General features: G+C 36.4%; 1 protein-coding gene across 1 annotated transcript in view; it reads right to left on the bottom strand.

Annotated features, from left to right (window-relative positions):
• Positions 1-17,708, bottom strand: part of DNAH3 (dynein axonemal heavy chain 3) — a gene marked incomplete at its 3' end in the record, with an annotated part of 59,604 nt that overhangs the window by 15,028 nt on the left and 26,868 nt on the right. Inside the window, exons 28-49 of the mRNA XM_084296242.1 lie at positions 17,136-17,334; positions 16,185-16,293; positions 15,798-15,911; positions 14,308-14,484; positions 13,512-13,603; positions 12,865-13,084; positions 11,910-12,044; positions 10,606-10,717; positions 9,852-10,093; positions 9,137-9,237; positions 8,953-9,058; positions 7,486-7,615; positions 6,758-6,994; positions 6,286-6,389; positions 5,115-5,409; positions 4,471-4,650; positions 3,551-3,674; positions 3,303-3,459; positions 2,253-2,396; positions 940-1,606; positions 640-805; positions 94-310 (exon numbers count right to left, since the gene is read on the bottom strand). Of these exons, the coding sequence (XP_084152368.1) occupies positions 94-310; positions 640-805; positions 940-1,606; positions 2,253-2,396; positions 3,303-3,459; positions 3,551-3,674; positions 4,471-4,650; positions 5,115-5,409; positions 6,286-6,389; positions 6,758-6,994; positions 7,486-7,615; positions 8,953-9,058; positions 9,137-9,237; positions 9,852-10,093; positions 10,606-10,717; positions 11,910-12,044; positions 12,865-13,084; positions 13,512-13,603; positions 14,308-14,484; positions 15,798-15,911; positions 16,185-16,293; positions 17,136-17,334 (4,028 nt within the window). The remainder of the gene's footprint in view (positions 1-93; positions 311-639; positions 806-939; positions 1,607-2,252; positions 2,397-3,302; positions 3,460-3,550; positions 3,675-4,470; positions 4,651-5,114; positions 5,410-6,285; positions 6,390-6,757; positions 6,995-7,485; positions 7,616-8,952; positions 9,059-9,136; positions 9,238-9,851; positions 10,094-10,605; positions 10,718-11,909; positions 12,045-12,864; positions 13,085-13,511; positions 13,604-14,307; positions 14,485-15,797; positions 15,912-16,184; positions 16,294-17,135; positions 17,335-17,708) is intronic.

The following is a 17,708-nucleotide window of genomic DNA, read 5'->3' on the forward strand; positions in this document are numbered from 1 at the left end:
ACTTTACTTTTTTATAAGTTTTAATAATCTTATACAGATCTGATACTAAAATATGCATACGCCATATATTTAATGTTTTCATCTGAGACTTACTTGTGAAGATGCAAAGTCGAGTTTTTGAAGTCCCATAAGATAACGATTCCTCATCATGTCAACTTCTTGCCTTTTGCTATTCAGCAGAGTCTTAAAGGTAAGAATCAATTCCAGGTATGAAGTTGGTGTTACATAGTTGTGTCTTCGCAGTGTACTGTAATAGCTGATGGAGAGCGCTCTCACACTTTCTTGGAAATATTTGCACATGGATACAACCCTGGAGAAATTTTTTCTTGTTAATACATGAATACAATCTGTTTTTACATTAACTATGAGGAAATTACTCTAAGCCTATGAAATTATATCAGTGTTAGTGAAGGCAGAATTGTTAATTCCCATTATATGAAATATTTTAGACTCCTTTCAAAGAACGTTCTGACTTTCAGAAACATCAGATACATATATCTAGGTATCTTTGTCTTGTACTGAAATAACAGAGTTGGTTTAGCTTGGTCCATTTAATAGGGACAATTTCCTGGTCATTTATGTCTAATAAGGGGGAGGTAAATATTTGCTTCATATGTTTCTTGATAGATAAACTCATACTCTTTTCTAATGTCATCTTCAAGTTCAACGTCCTCTAAAAATTTGTTTGCAACCATTTCCAAAGCATCTGTAGGCCAGGTTTGGAACCAATCAATGGTGCAACAGTTTATCAGTGAAGGGAACATCCGCAATCGATTCCGAAATGCATCACCGATGGGGCTCATTGCTAGATTTAAAAAAAAAAAAAGAAAAAGAAAAAGAAAAAGAATCACACGATTGTTAACTAAGCTTGTTCAGAGTTAGGAAGCAGAAAAAAAAAAAAAAAAAAAAATTCCAAGAAATAGCACATTATATACAGACCTAAGACAATATGCAAATTTTTCTTCACCCTTTCAATAAAGAAATTGTACGTAGCAAGAGGAGTAGCTTCGATTTTCCTGTTCTCTGTCCTTGCTGCACTTTGCATTTTCTCTACAATTTCAGCTTTCTCATCAGCTGCAAAGATATTAGGCACATCACCAGTATTTAAAAGCATGTTGATGTCTTCTACAAATGCTTCATCCTTTATTTGATTATCACAGAACAAAAAGGACACGTTCTTGTTACCAACACCAGCTTTCAGCATCACTCGTTTGATATCTTCTTTCCATTCGTTGATTCCATAGGACTTTGTAATTTCAATTTGAAAGAGTTCAAAGCTATTCATGTAGGTGGCTAGCTTGGTAGCACTTTGTCGGCCACTTCCACCAATCCCCACCAACAACAGATGTCCATTATCCTGTTTCAATACCCTGCATATCCTTGAGATATGCTCAATAGCAAACTTGAACATGACTAAGGACATCGGTGCTCTGCTGATATTGTTGTATTCCTCCAGGTAGTATTCCATCACAGTTGTCAGTTGCTTCAAGTCTGTAATTTCATCATACACTTTTACATTACTGTCTGGCTTCAAATAGTCTCCAAAGAAGAGGCTGCGAATATTATCATCAGAGACCTTGCCAGTAGGTGACAGATGACTCAATACCTAAAGAAAAGACAAGAATCAACAGATAGTTCAGACTGTTGTAGAATGTTTTTCTTAAAGCCTTTATCATTGTTTATCACCTAATAATAATACTGTGGGAAGCACTGTTTTCCAGCTATTCTAGTTATTACCTTAGCTTGGAAGAAAACAAAGAAAACAGGAAAGAAAAGGAGAGGCAGAAATGTGGGGGAAAGGTGAGGAAAGGGAAGGGAGGAACCACCTAAATGGGATAATATGCTATAGGCTGACATGCAAGTTTCCACTGTGCATATCTCACAGACTGATTTTGCTGTCACATACAGGACAAGTTCCCAAAAGCTTTCTCAGAAATGTACCCACTACTCCCAGTGGCTCATTCAAATGTATGTTAAGCAAGAGCACAAATATACAGTGTAAAACAGTTATTCCAGATAGTCCTCTGTACCAATGCAGAATCCTTTTGACGTTATTAATCATGCAGATAATTTTATTAATTTGCATAAGGATATGTATAATACATAATACAAATAAAAGACCATCCAAGCTCCATAAATGCAATGATAGAAATCATACAAAATGTGTCCAATACGAATGCAATCTCAACGTTTAAATATTTCTGAAAATATATCAGTCTCATTCTTAGGCCCAGCACATTACTGAAAAATACCTTATCAAGGCTCTGCTTGAAGTTATTTGATGTCGTCTCTTCTACCATATGAAAGAATACCTTCCTGTCCTCCCCATCAACTAAGCGATCATAGAAAACTCGGTATATCTCATGAATCCAAAGTCTAATCAGTTTATCTCCATCCTGAAAATATAAATACAAGAATTCGTATAAACATAGTTTGGGCAGGATTTGTCTGAAAACAGAAGGACAGAAATGTTCATCCACAACCTGGTATATCTTGTACTAAACTTGGTGGGAATCTTTCAATCTCAAGTTATTCGGTGCATGGCTCAGCATTTGCTAACTGGCATCTTCACTTAGTGACCATTTTACCCTCCCTGCCAATACAATCTGGGACTGTAACGCCAATGTATTTTCCTTTCCTGTATCAAATCTCCCCACCTTTTCTACATAAAGCAAAGAATAAAACTTGCTAAGACAAGGGCTCTAACCCTACCCCACTCAAACTCTGTTGCCAGCCAAGATGCACTCTGAATAGACATTTAAATCTGTTTCTGTACCAAAACATTCCCTCAGTAGAAACAAAACCTTTAATATTCCTTTAACATAAAGTTTTACTGAAAATGAAGGGAAAAAAAGTCAAAGAATGAAAATTCTACACATCTGCCAGTATTCAATTGTAGTATGTTACAACAGCCAAATTCTGAGCTAAATTGACTTGCTCACTGATGAGCTCACTATTTGTAAAACAGATACTGAGTCTCTTCCACATTTGTTTCTTGAGTACGTGTACTTTGCTAGTACAAGTGACTTGATGTACAGGCCTTAAAAGTTGGACCTTGGACCTCTGGGCACAATTATAATACATGTAAAGTACATTAACAAATGTAACAGCTGTTTCCCCTCAGTCACAGATGGACAGAAAATACAGAGTAAGGTATTCAAGTGCTATCCTGACTTACAACCTTGTACATCAATTTAAATTGTAGTTCATGTATTCTGAGACATTTGCTTACTAATATTACACCAGTAATTTGATTTTCCCATTCCTCTTTCTTACAGCAGCATAACTAAACTACAGCTTACTTGCAAATGAGTGTGTGGACAGAGCAGCACTCCTTTAATAACCCGGGAAAAATCTCGTAGATTAAACACATAATGAGATTTTGAAGGAGTTGGGAGAAAATTTTCAACTGCCATTTTATAAATCACCATTGTTGCTTGGACCATTATCTTACCCAGTCTGAAGAGAGAAAAGAGATACAATATAAGATCTGCAGAGACACTGCAGGAGAAAAGATGAAAAAAGTGTTACAGGAACTATATCACATCACCTTAGAAACACGGACTCAAACCCTTTGCTGAAGTGCCAATCAGCAACTGCAGTAAAAATCTTGGTTAATATGCTGTCATCAAAAGAACGAATAGATACAATATTCAAGTGCCGTGTGAAGCGTCCTGAAAGACACAGAAAAAGATGTATAACAATCTAGCAACATCCAAGCACTTTTCCACCTTTCACCTAGCATTTGTCTAGGATTGACTCTCATAAGAGATGGACTCAAAGAACATTTGAATCTGGCTCCAGCTCTGCAATTTTGTTTGTGGTAAATTTCTGCCTGAGCAGTGATGCAAAAGCAGTATCAACTGGTTTATATTTAATGTCAGTACTTCTCTTAAAAGGACTGTTTTTAATATGAAAAACATGATTTTTCATTACAACAGGGACACTATTACCCAAATTTAAATTTCAGCTCACATTAGCCCTGACAATCATGTAAAACTTTACAAAAAGTAAAGGTACAGTAAAACTTTACAAAAGCAACTCACCTTGTTCTCAGCCCTCACCTAAAAAAATTCAGTCTATACACTACTAAATTTTTAAAAAATTAGCTGTATCAGAATAGTTACTCTAATAATGCCTCCTCAGAGTGCATACAGTTATACCTGTACTAGGGTGTTAATATGAAACATAAATGATTGTAATGATGCAGCCATAGGTACATTAAGGCTTTTACTGACACAACTTTTTCATCAGAAAATATAACCTCCCATACGGTACTATGACATGAATCACAGATTTGCAGGCAACATGCTTGTAAATAAATGCAGACAGCCTATCTTAGCAGCAGTAGATAGGATTTCAGATGAGAACTGATAGTGTAGCCAGAGAGACGTGGCAAAAATATGTGCTCTTTTCACTGTATTTTATAGATATCTTTTCACTTTTCACTATATTTTATAGATTTCCTACCTGTGATATCATTCCTGCCTCCCCCAGGTGGACCCATAGCTGAAAGAAGCAGCACATCTATGATATTAATCTTGGATGTATCTTTCTTGTCATACCAGTGACCATGATCAATCCATTGTCTGAGAAGCTCAATAGGTGGCTGGGCTCCATACACTTCCTTTGCTGGCATGTTTAGGTCATCTATGGAAAACAGAGGTACTGAGGAAAAAAAATCCTGAACGCTTAGGAATCATATCTTTTTTTTTTTTTTTTTTCCAAGCTAACAAGAAAGAAAAATGAAAGAGGTAGAAAAAGGTTTTATCTTGTTTTTCTTACTTTGCGTTAAAACAATAATAAAATGGCATTATATTTGCAGACATGGTTAAAAATCAGGGTTTAATGTAGTGTGGCTGGTGATTTGGTTGTATTTTATTTTGTGTCACACTGCAACACGTTTAAAATGAGTTAATTAACTAATCTGAAGACAAGTGTCACTTCAGCAGTTAGAAACCTTTCAGCAGGGGGCAGTGCTAATCCTTCCTTGGATGCCTGAAAAGATAACAAAAAGCACTGAGGCAAACCAAAATTACTAGTCTCAGTGGATTGCTTCCTTTGCCTAAAAACAGAATTTGAATAATATAAAAACATGAAAAAAACAGTCTTACCCACAAATATTAAAGCTTTTTTCCCTGGAGGAGGCCCAAATAATCCTTTTCTTCTTCTGTCCAGCTTGGACATAATAATGTCCTGGGTTTGGTTAGCAGAGGTTCTTGCAGAGAAGTTGATGAAGCTTGGGATGTATTTTTCCTTTGGTAGTTTTAGTAGAAAATTGTTTGTTATAGCTGATTTTCCAGTGCCAGTGGGACCCACAAAAAGCAAAGGGACGTTATGTTCAACATATGTTTTAAGAAAGAACACTTGTCTGGCAGTTTCCATTGTTGGAATGATCAGCTCAGACACCTGTTAAATAGGAAAGTAAAATAGCACATGAAAATCAAACATCTAACATTACAACCTACACGAATATTTTTTATGTAACTACAGGAAGCCTGTAGTACAAACTTATGCTGATGAAAATCTAGGTTATAATGAGGTTCTGTTATATAGCATAGATGGCACCACTTCTTCAGTGTTTATACATAAATAGCACAACTGGTATTTACCTGTATTATAGTTCATAAACACTATATAAAGCCTGAAAGGAGAACTGCATGGCTAAACATGGCTCAATTCTGTCCCCCTATTGTACAAAGGGAAAAGCATAGAGCTATGAAAATTTCTCTCTTCCCCATCTCTCACCTTCATTAATAGGGCACTGTGCACTAGTTATCAAGAAAAGATTTTAGACAGCAAAATAAAATGTAATCTTACATTTCTCATGTACTTAATAGAAAATAAAATTGCAAGTACAATGTGATGAAAAGCTGAACAAACATTATTTATTTTGAAATGATGCTTGCAGAATAAGTACTTCATATAGATAGATCTCTGCTGTGCTACACTTCCCTTGAGTTCACAAATGCCATCAAAATGCAAGTCCCACTCTGTGAAAATGAATGGTATCCAGGACTCTCAGTACTGCCCACCATATCCCAAGCAAGTAGTATAGGTTTTTGCTTGGTTTCTCTAATTAATACATACTGTATCATGATATTAGTCATACTAGAACTAAGATATAGGGGTGAAAAGGGGCCTACAGACATTAATGAAATGTTGCTGTTGAAACATTAAACAGCCTAATATAATAGAATCAGAGTTAGCAAAGGTAGTTGATTTAAACCTCTAAATCATTTAGCAAAATAATTATTTTCTATAAAGATAGGTATCAATGTAAACCTTAGCGCTTGGAGAGATGACTTGTTCCTCTTTTGTGACATAATCTGTCCACAGGTTCCATTGCCCGCTGCCATGCTTGTAAAAGTAAAAGTCATAAACAGTCCCTGTTAATTAAAAAAACAGAACATATGAAAACCCTCTGATTAATGAATAAAAATAAGTTTCTATAATTTTAGTGTGAGAAGTCCAACACTGTGAGATAAAGAAGGTTTTTTTTTCGTGAGACACCGTTCTCCCTCCTCTGCCATTATCGTCACAAAATTATTTTAGGTCAAATTCAGCTACATTGTTTAAGTACATGAGGCATATGCTACACCTGGTTAAAAGGACACCCAACTGTGCAGCCCATGGCCTGGCAGATGGTGGCTCTGCTGCAGACTTAATATCTGACAGGCACTCTATTCTCCCTTAAACTACTGAGTCTTCTTACTGCTTTATAAAAAGCCAGGCAAGTACAGTTATGAAGAAGCACCTTTTTCTGGGAAGATATTGCTTCTGGTAACCTTCACAGTTTTAGGGCGTGGGTTTTCATCGTCCTGTCCCATTAGCAAGTTGCGGTAAAACAAATCAAATTTCTTCCTGCTGTCTGCATCAATGGTCCCACCAATTGTCCAAACCAATGCAAAAAGGAAAAGCCCCTGCAGCCACAAGGTGATCTGATGACTAGACATGCTTTCCTTCCCCTCTTCCTCAGGTTGCTTTATTTCATCTAAAACACAAATGTTAGTTAAATTCCAGTAACAACCGTAAGTCCTAATCCAAAACACATCTTTGCAAAAGTATTCTGAGACAAACTTAGAGCACTGTCTTCAGTGGCAGAAAAACAATGTAGATAGTGAGGCCCTTGTCTGTGTAAAATACTAGTTACAAATAAAAATGAACGAGAAGCATTTACAATTTTTTTTTTCTTTCTTTTTTTCCTTCAAATGCTAGCAAACTGCAAACAAAACACATAGAATACACTCAAAAGGTCATGTTCAGTTTTGTAATAACACCAATGTCCCAGTGTGAAAGCTCTGTATGGTAGTCAAAGCACTATTATTAATACACTGATCCATAAGAAAAGATTTGTGTCATATTGTCTCAGGCAGTAAAGGTATTCGTTTGGTATTTCCTTGCATTTGATAATCTGCATCTTGTTATGAGACACAGGAAATAAAGAAAAACTGAAATAAAAAGAATGAGGCTTAGGGTACTTACCAAGCAGACAAGTATAGAGTTTCATCAAGCTGTAAGTCAGATGAATAGAGGATGTTTGTACTATGGCTTTGCAATTATGGTGAATAAACTCTAAACAGGGCTCTACTAGCCACATAAACATGTCATTCACCTGCCAGAAGAAAAGAAAATGGCTTTAAAACAATGCAGAAGTTGCCACATTTCCCATTGTCGCCCAGTTCTCTCACATTAAAACACAAAGCATCAGTAATTCTCCAAGCTGGTGGAAAGAATATCAGGAAAGAACCTTTGTGAGGCAGTACATAAATGAGCACAAAGTCACACTGTCATTATCTCATGGTGAAAACAAGCCGCTTCTGTGAAGGAAAGTTTTCACCAGAAATCTTGCTACCCAGATAGTAGTCCAGACAGCAGAGGAGTACTTCAGCCTAGGGAGACCACTGCTTTGCGTAAGCAACAACAAAATTATTCCAGTGGGAATAAGCATGTGGGCCTCATCCTCCTTTAAAAAGGATTGGCCTCTACTGAGTACCCAGCACAGCTACTGTGCCATACTGGAGTACTGGAAAGCAATGACTTGTACCTGAAGGAGTGTTACAGCATCAGGGTAGTTAGTGACCAAGGCTGGTGGTATCTACTCCATGAATTCAAGTGGGAAAACAGGAAAGGAATCAGTACCTAGTCTCTTCATAGGAACTAGTACTCAAGGAGATGCACTAAAGGATGCACTAACTTATCTGCTGATTAAGAAATATTTTTTTTGTTTTGATGAACTAAGATGACTTTTTCAATAAAGAGCTTTTACAGTCTTCGTATTTCTTTTGAATTTAGTCCCAATTTCCTGCAAAGCGTATCCTCAATTTCCTCAAAGCGTATCTTGTCAGATCACAGAAACCAAAGCTTTCTTCAGCTCTAATCCAATTGTAAACATGTTTTTTTCTTATTCTTTTACTAGATTTTAATGACCAATAAACAAGAATTTGAATTTTGATTAGATTAATATCTGATTACCACAAAGACCTACTTTCATTTGCATCCATACTGAAGATGTAACACACAACACAAAGACCTCTTATTCATACAAGCAACCAACACGTGAAGGACAATTTAGCTTGCATTCCTGAGGTGACTAAGCCTTTGAAGATTTAGCTATAATAATAACATTATTATAATTAATAAGTATTTCTCAAGCTAAACTCTCAATGTCTCAGAGAGAAGGATGAGTTCAAAACATTTTAAATCTTTCAGTTTCTCCCACACTGTATTTCTATTACTCATGGCATCTCCAGCTCTCATGCACTTTCCTTACAACAATGGTTGACAGCCATCACTGCAAAATAAATTACAACAGCCTCTAGTAGATCTGGGACCCTCTAAATCATGAAAGAATCATAAGTTTGGTTCTGCATGCCAGCTTTCAAGTTGATAAACTGAACAACACCTTAATCTGCTAAATGGAACCTATACTAAAAAAATTAAATCTCTCACCAGTTCTCGGTGTTCTTCCTGTAGATTTGGAGGCAGTGTATTCATGTAGGAATCCTTCAGTGGCTTCCAACCTAACTGCTGTGGGTCCATATAGATCATACCACACCTGGGAAGAACAAACAACCATGGTATAGGAATAGGTGTGCAAAGTGGGACACTTCAGGTTTGAGTGCTTTCACATTACCTGCTAACAGTAGCTGGAGAAGCCTCCTCTAAGTCCGCTGGCTCAAAGATTAAACTCATTTTTGAATTCATCTGAATTATTTCACCACTCATTAAGCATAGCTAGGAGGAAAGCACCACTTAAACGTGAGTAGTCATGTCATTGCTGATCATTCAGTCAAAGCAAGACCTGTCATACAATCGCTGAACATTCTACTTAGTGTCACTTCTCATTCACTCATTCATGCTCTTGTAACACAGGACACCATCTGACCTCATCTCAACTTTTCCACGTATTACTGCAATGGCTTGCAGAAACAGGGAGAACAATTCTATATATTTAAATAACTCTGTAAGGAAAAGCAATTATGACCTGCAGCTTTTCTTTAGTTAATATATTTACTAAGTAATTTATGCAAGTTCATTTTTCAGTTCCAGAACTGAGTTTACTTATTTTGGTTTTCTAATATGGCCAATAAACAAACCTCAAAAAACAACCTCATTTCAATAAAACAAGCGCAAGACAAGGTTTCTAGGGAGAAGTAACAGCTTAATATCTTCTACTAAAGCAAAACATATAATTGAGGGGAAAAGCAATGCTTTTAAGCACATAAGCTTTTCCCAAGGCTTGTGGCTTATTGCCTTTATGTCCTCTGACCACCACGGTAATAATACCGCTACTACTACAATAAAGTATACACGTTCGAGTATAAGGTAAGTGGCAAAAATCAGGCTACCTTTTTATTATCATCCAGCACAGTGTTCATGTTCTCTATCCAAACTGCATCCACTGGGCCATCAAATATAATCCACTTCCGATCATCTGTAGTAGAAGATGCTTGTGCCCTGAAGGCATTTGCAAGAACCCCATCTGTCCACTCATGGCTTACAGGATCAAAACTGCCATACAGCTGTCCCATAGTAATTGCTTTGGGATTGATAACTTTGTATCGAACAGCAAATTCATCCATTAATTTTGCTGTATAAAGAGACAAACAGATGAGAAAATCTGATAGGCTATTTTAATTCAGCAACTAAGAACATTCCTGAAAGGATCTTACTTTAGCAGCACAAGGATAAAAAGAAAGACATTTGGAAGTTAAGTAAGAATTTTCTTTCCTTGTACAACAAAAGTGCAAAGTGCAATATGCAAACACACATGAAAAAAAGAAAGAACAGAGCAGAAGAGATTTTATACATTTATGGGAGGTATTTACAATCTCCCCATCATAGCCTGGTTTTGCAAGAGTATTACGTACAAACACAAAGCTTAACAAAACTCATGAAAGTGTAAACACATTGGTATGTTTTAATATTCCAGTAAATATAGACAAAAGTTCCAGAAAAAATGTACCATACAGAACTAGATGAGAAAGGAGAATACAGGAGGACTAACAACTTCAACGTGTCTCTACAAAGAAAACAAAACAAAACAAAAATTACACATCATTAAATGAAGTTGATTCTAATTTTGTGGCTGAACAATGTTACCTGCACATAAATCACCAAGGGCTCCAGCTAGCACTTTGTATGCACAGGTCTTTCCACCCAAAGGATCTCCAACAATCATGAAACCATGGCGCACCAGCATCATTTCGTATATCTGTACCAGTGACAAGAGACTGAACTTTAACATAGCTCAGAAATAAGCATAATGTCTACGAAACCATAGGCATCTCTCCTGCACTCAGACACAACTGGACAAAATAACAGCCCAACATCTGCTCTTTATTAAGGCTGACTGAAGCATTAAACCAAATCAGAGTGCAGGCATATTACTACGGCAATTCACGCTGTTACAATTTAAGACGTCCTTGCCCCTACTTTTCTCTTTCTTAAAGGTCATCCCTCAGCTGTAACAGCTTCATTGTATGAACTGTGACTACACTCACTAGCCTCTGCTGATCACAGTCCAATGTATAGACCTAAACTGAAATTAGTGGTTATCAATGAGTCTAATACAAAGGGACTGAAACTACAGTTCTGAGGATCTTTCATATAACTGGTTCCACCAAAGCTGCCTTTGGTGGTTAAGTAAGGGTGGTCACTTCTTCAGTCACCCCACTAGAACTTGATTAACTCAAGTCAAAGCTTTCAAACGGAACACCTTCAAAGAGAACCCTAAAAGGAACACCTAAGAAAATATTCTTTATCTCAAGTTGGTATTAAAACTGATATTTTATGGTTTAGCTTAAATCCTTTACTAGTTAATACTACCACTACTTAATTGAAAGATAAAGCATGCTTTGCAAAGCAGCATAAGCCCATTACCATCTGAACTGCTGTTGCAGGGAACACTAGGCCATGTATTTCTGCTCTTCTTTAAAAGGTCATAAATACTAGTACATGGGAGACAATGGGAAGACAGAGCTGGAGGTGAAGCATAAAACAAGGATGAAAAATGCTACCCCTTTTAAGACTTCTCTAGGAGGACTGTAAGAAAAATTGGGAACAGAGCCTGACTTCCAGTCCAGAGGTCAATTTGCTAGGCTGTGCTGTCTCAGTTACTAACAGATTCAACTTACTTTTCTATCCTGAATTGTAAGACCTAAGATGTGGTTTCACTGGTTAGCTCCTTCACAAACTGGCTGAATTCAAAACTCACTATGAGCAAAGCAGGCTTTTTCTTCATGATATTTTTTGTCAGTAAAAATATGCTGTTTGTAATATCTTAACTGATCGTGGAGACAATTAGCTATTCATTCATTCATGACATAGCCAGAGAGTGAATGAAGAATATTTCTTAATCATCAGCTCTCACACTCTTTTCCCCCAAGAGGTATGAGAAAATAAACCTGAATAATTTTTCCAATAAACCACGGAACAGGTTGAAGATCCATTTTTCTAATATTTTCAGTTAATGCCTTGACAAACATGTCATAGTCAGGTGTAGGAAGAACCACTCCAGGAAACAGGTCAGATATGATACCCTGTTAAGGAAAGACAGATTGGAACATTATTTAAATACAGATTTAAAAAAGGGAAAATTCCTGACGTGTAATAATCTACAAGTAAAACAATACTCATACAGGAACTTAAGGTGAAATGTCTTCTGCAGGACAAAACTAACTTCTCATTGCAAAACGTTGCTGTGAAAGTTTTCTGCATCCATGAGAAATAAGTGAATGCCTGCAATCTTCATACACATATTGGTATTGTAGAAGAAAGCTTAACTTTCTGCAAATTTGCACTAAAAAATGTATTGCAGGAAACTAAGAGGCTGAAAGAATTTCAGAGATTAAATAAAAGTGTATGTGTTCTGAAATTTCAGAGTGATGACTATTTGTGCTTGCACCTTAGCTTTTGGGTCTTTAATTTAATATTGGTTGATCTGTAGCTTAACATAGTCATGAAACGTAGTCATGAAAGCAGCATATGAGCAAAACTTCATTGCTTTCATTCTGGCTTTGAATTTCTAATTGACTAATTCACTTGTCTACACCTGTTTTGCAGTACAAAGCTAGAATGTAAACTGCAAAAAAATGGTTTCTACTACTGAAACAACACAGTGACTTTTAGCAAGATATCTTATAAAACATTTCACGGAATAACTTAAGAGCTACAACAGAACCTAAGAGTGCATCCAGATCAGTGGAATAAATTAACTGTACACTAATATGGCTGTATCATGATCAAACTGTTCTAAATTAAGATGATAACCTGTTTCTTCTAAACAAAACATTCTGTCTTCAGGTTCTTCTGATGGACCTCATCATCACAAAATTTAAACACACCCACCTGATAACTTACCTGAAACAATGGCACATCCTGTGCCAAGAATTTGGCAAGGTTAACATCCATCAAGGCCCGAAGTAACAATACACTTTCATTTTCAGTTGGATACTTCAGTTTTAAGTTTCCTGCTGCTGTCAGGACTGATTTAACAGCACGCATTCCATAATCGTAGTGATGCTGAGATGACAGCTGCTCAGAGCACAAACGGTAAGTGGCAACAATTTTCTGGGCAAGACTGTGGGTATTAAATGCCACATGTAGAATGAAAATATATCACACGGCAAAGAAAATAAGTACCTATATTCACAAAGTCACTGCAGTGATTATCAGACCCACCAACTAGTAAAAGTGGTAAAATGGCCTAAAACATCAAGGAAGCAAAACTGTAGATTGTGACATGCCAGAGAATGTGTGTGCCAGTTAGGAATTCTGTTTGATACTACGATACATTTTCCAAATGGTTCTGTGTAGAGGTATGTATCTGTCAAAAGTATGTGGTAAATGAGGAGTGATTATGAAGTAGGAAATTAAAAAGCACTTTCTGAAGAAACAGAACATGGACAGCCTTCCAGAATTCTATGCCTCAAAGATGCATATATACATATGTGCCTTATATAGGAATGAGACAACTCAATCAAAGTGGAATATTCAGCATGCCTTACCTTCGAGAGTCCAAAAATCCCATTGAATAAAGTGAAATTTCTCCAATCAAAGCATAATCTGGAACCATCATGGCAACTGTTCGAAACAATGCCTGTAAGAAAAAAAAAAAGAAAGATAAGTTTATCCTATATAATACGGTAATAACTTGTGCTTATTTTGTAAGAATAGTATTTCTGTAAATTTATCAATTTTTATACTTTGTGTTCCTTTTTCATTACTTTAGGAATTATCTAACTTAAATGAGATTGCATTAGATTTGTTACTAGAACTGTGATCTTATCAAGAGGTCTGTGCTAAGCATTGAAAGAACAAATATTTAGAGAGAGTCATAATCTTAAGGAACTATTCATAGACAAAAATTAGTTATTATTCATCTCTCTTTCATAATAGACAGACTAGCATGTGGCATGGTTAATGTTTTGTACAAGGTCATGCAAAAAATGCATGCCAAAGCTGGGAAAAGAATTAGGACCATATCAGTCTCTCTGCAGTGTCTAAGGAACTTGCAGAGTTATAATTACATTGGGGTTTGGAACTCTAAGGATTGTAAACTGGGAGAATTTCCACATAAAGAGAGCACAGTTAAAGCTGTGAACAGGTATCAGCGTTATCAGGCTGAGACCTTTTGTCTGTGCACTTTGTACAATCCTGAACTTATAAAACCTTAGTGAATAGCAGAGCAGAATAAGTTATATCATTGTAATACTTTATTAATGTCTTTCTTTTCTTGTTAAAGCAGGTAAGAAGAAGCAAATTCTGTTTCATTTCCAGAATAAATGAAAATTCCAGATTTACCTTCAGATTATCAGGCAGCTCTGCCCGTCCAGCGTACCCAGGATTCATTGTGATAAACACAGCACAGGTAGGATTAAGAGAGATCTCTGTGCCTTCAAAGATGAATGTTTTGAGTTTACGAATAATGGCTTGCTGTATACTAAGTATTTGTTGAGCAACTACAGATAATACTTCAACCTAATAAGGCAGAACAGATAGGAAAACATCAGACAATGGAAAATGCTTTTGTTTATATATTTTGTGATCTTGAGTTCTCTCCAAACCTAGGTAATTCTGTGATTCCGTGATTTGGTGGCTATATGTTGCATTCCTCCAGGTGAAAATCACTCTATGTAATACCTAGTCTGACAACTGAGCCTAAATATTAGCTGCCTATTGAAGCTATCCTCTCAAAGTTAGTAACCCCCATTCCCTATCCAACCAACGCACAGATATTAACAGCGGCTTCTGGAAGCCTCCAGATGATCTGCCTGAATGTAGACACTAAATTTAGGTGGACAGGAACTCCCTCTAGAGGCCTCCAAAAGCACTTGCCTTTTGTCTCAGACAACATAAAGAGTTTGGGGTTTCAGTGAGACTGATTTACTCAATATTCCAAATTGAGGGGAAACGTAAGGAATGAATAAAGCAGCCTAGGGCTAACTCGCAGTACTTTAATATATTAAAATTGCAGAATACTGGAAAATGAGAATGCTAACACTTGAGTCATGAGAATTCAAATTACAGTAGACAAATGGAGAAATGAAGATGTTAAAGATACTAAAACATACAAAACTGATCTTCATGGAATTTCCAGACTTACTAATATTGATCTAAATCTAACTCCACCAAAATAACAATAAAACTTGTCTAAAGTCATCATTGACAAAATAAAAAAAAATACACACCCACCCACATATACATATATATGTGTGTGTATATACACATGTATCAGAGCAATACCAAGGAGGGGATTAGATGCACCTGGTTACACAGTTAGTTAAACTGGTCACTTGGTGACACTCAACTAGCCATCATAGGAATTCCTCCACTGAGATTTGTCTGTCTTGTGTTGGACATATATAAATGCAGCCTCAAGGAAAAGAGGTGGACAGTTCTTTCCCCACAAAAATCTGTGTTACTCTGGAGTCAAATTAACTATGATTGTCACAAACAAAAGTGGAAATTACATGTGAGCATGTGAGTAGTTTTTTTTGTTGGTGGTAGTGTGTTTTTTTGTTGTTGTTGTTGTTTGGTTTTTTTTTTTGTTTGTTTGTTTTTTTCACCTAGAAAACCCAGAACACAAGACTTCTGCAACACAGCACAGGCAGGGCATATGCTCCAACAACAGTCGCTTAAGTACCTACTTCAGTGGCGTTGATCAGAAAAACAAAGAGGCTACACAAAATAAAAGTAGATAATCGGCAATAATGCTGTGATATCTAAATCTAGAACTTCTTGTGTCTTAGATTAAAGCTTTCTCATTTTACTTGTCTAAGTTGAGAAGTTACCTCAATTCTATTGAATTCATCAAAGCAGGACCATGCACCAGACTGTGCCAACCCTTTAAAGAACTTTCCCATTGCCTTGTAATCAAGACCATCGGAGCAATTGAAGACCACACACTACAACAAAAACACACAGAGAACATCTCTCAGTATGAATGCAAAGTCCACTATAAAATTATTAGCGTCTAAAATGGGAAGGGATTATTATTGCCAATTTTGGATGACTACACTAGGACAACATATAGACACATTTCTATATAATATTTCATATTTCTGTGAATAAAGTACAGGTAGAGAATGAACAGTACTTGATTAAGAATGACATTGCAAGATCTATCTACATATCCAGAAAAAAAAAACAAACCAAACCAAAAGATTATATTTTGGTACCTGTTTAGCTAGAGCTTTTGCTAGATCTTTAGTTGTTTCTGTTTTGCCAGTCCCAGCAGGTCCTTCTGGAGCACCACCAAGATTTAATTTCAAGGCACCCATTAATGTCCTATGTAAACAAGAATACAGTCAATAGAAATAGTAGTTTCTAATGGCAGATCGCTTCTGAAGGAATGAACCAATTTTCTTCCTATACAGGTTCCCCTGGCAATGATTTACTTGTTCCCTACCAACTTTACAGCTTGTGCCAACAACCTTTTATTGTCTCATAAATGACTCTCAGAAGCAGAAGCTTTCATCCAATTGCTCTAAAAGGAATGTCAAGGCTTTTTATTACATGCATCCACTCTGCATACCCTCAGTTGCACAAACAAATGCACAGTGCCACAGGGAAAGTGTCAGAGTTTGCAAAAACACACCTTTTCATCAAAGAGCACTCCCCATGACAAGAACCTGAGGCTGGCTTTATAAATGCAGACAGTTTTTAGAAAAGGCTGAGAAAGCATTGACTAGTGCTATTGTACAGTTCTTTATATTTTCAGTGCCATGATCTGCCAGCTTTTTTTAGAGACACATTATTGGATACAATAGAAATTATTGCTCTACTGGTGTAGAAATCTAAACATTGTAAATATTTTACCATATCTGGACAAAGAAGATATGTAAAATCTGCCTCCAAAACCTATGGGAAAATCTTATGTGCTAAAGTTCATAGAATCATAGAATATCCTGAGTTGGAAGGGACCCTTAAGGATCATCAAGTCCAACTCTTGACACCGCACATGAACTCTTCTAAACTTCAAGGTAAGCTTATAGTTATAATGCAATGACAAAAACATGAAAAAAGACAACAGTTTGATAAACTGTGTTCCTACTATTATTAATTGTAACATATGAAACTAAATATAGACCAATCTAAAAAAAACATGCTATTCTTAAACATGGCTTTACCTATAACATCGATCTGTTAGTGGTGTTATAACCAGACGTAAAGAATTGCCCAGATACTCATATCCATATTTGGCTTCTGTTGTAATCATTCTCACTATTACATTGTTCTCTTCCCAGTAGTATCTCAGCTGAGAAATCCATTGGAAGTCATTCAGATCTGTGATTTTGTCTTCAACCAATTTTTCAACCACATCACGAGCTGCACATAAAGATTTTTTTTTAAAAACGAAACATTTCTACCATGTTAGTTTACTTAAAACAATGAATAAATAAGCTAACATTTACTTATAATTATGTAAATAAACATTCAGAGTTGTAGGTTGAATTTCATGTTAGAAAGAAATCTCCATCCATTTTGTACAGGGAGTCAGGTTAGTTTGATTTAGGTTCCAGTGCTCAATGGGCTGAGCAACATCCATCAGCCCACTATGCAGTAACAGTGTAAAGGCTGCTTACAGTCAGTAGCTGAAACAACCCACATGGGATACTTGTTTCCCACTACTGCAGGAGAAAAACAAGGCTTCATTTAAATCCTTAGTAGGATACAAAATCCAATCTCATGATCAAATTCCA

Source organism: Netta rufina (genome assembly GCF_964035555.1).
Source record: "Netta rufina genome assembly, chromosome: 15".
NCBI lineage: Eukaryota > Metazoa > Chordata > Aves > Anseriformes > Anatidae > Netta > Netta rufina.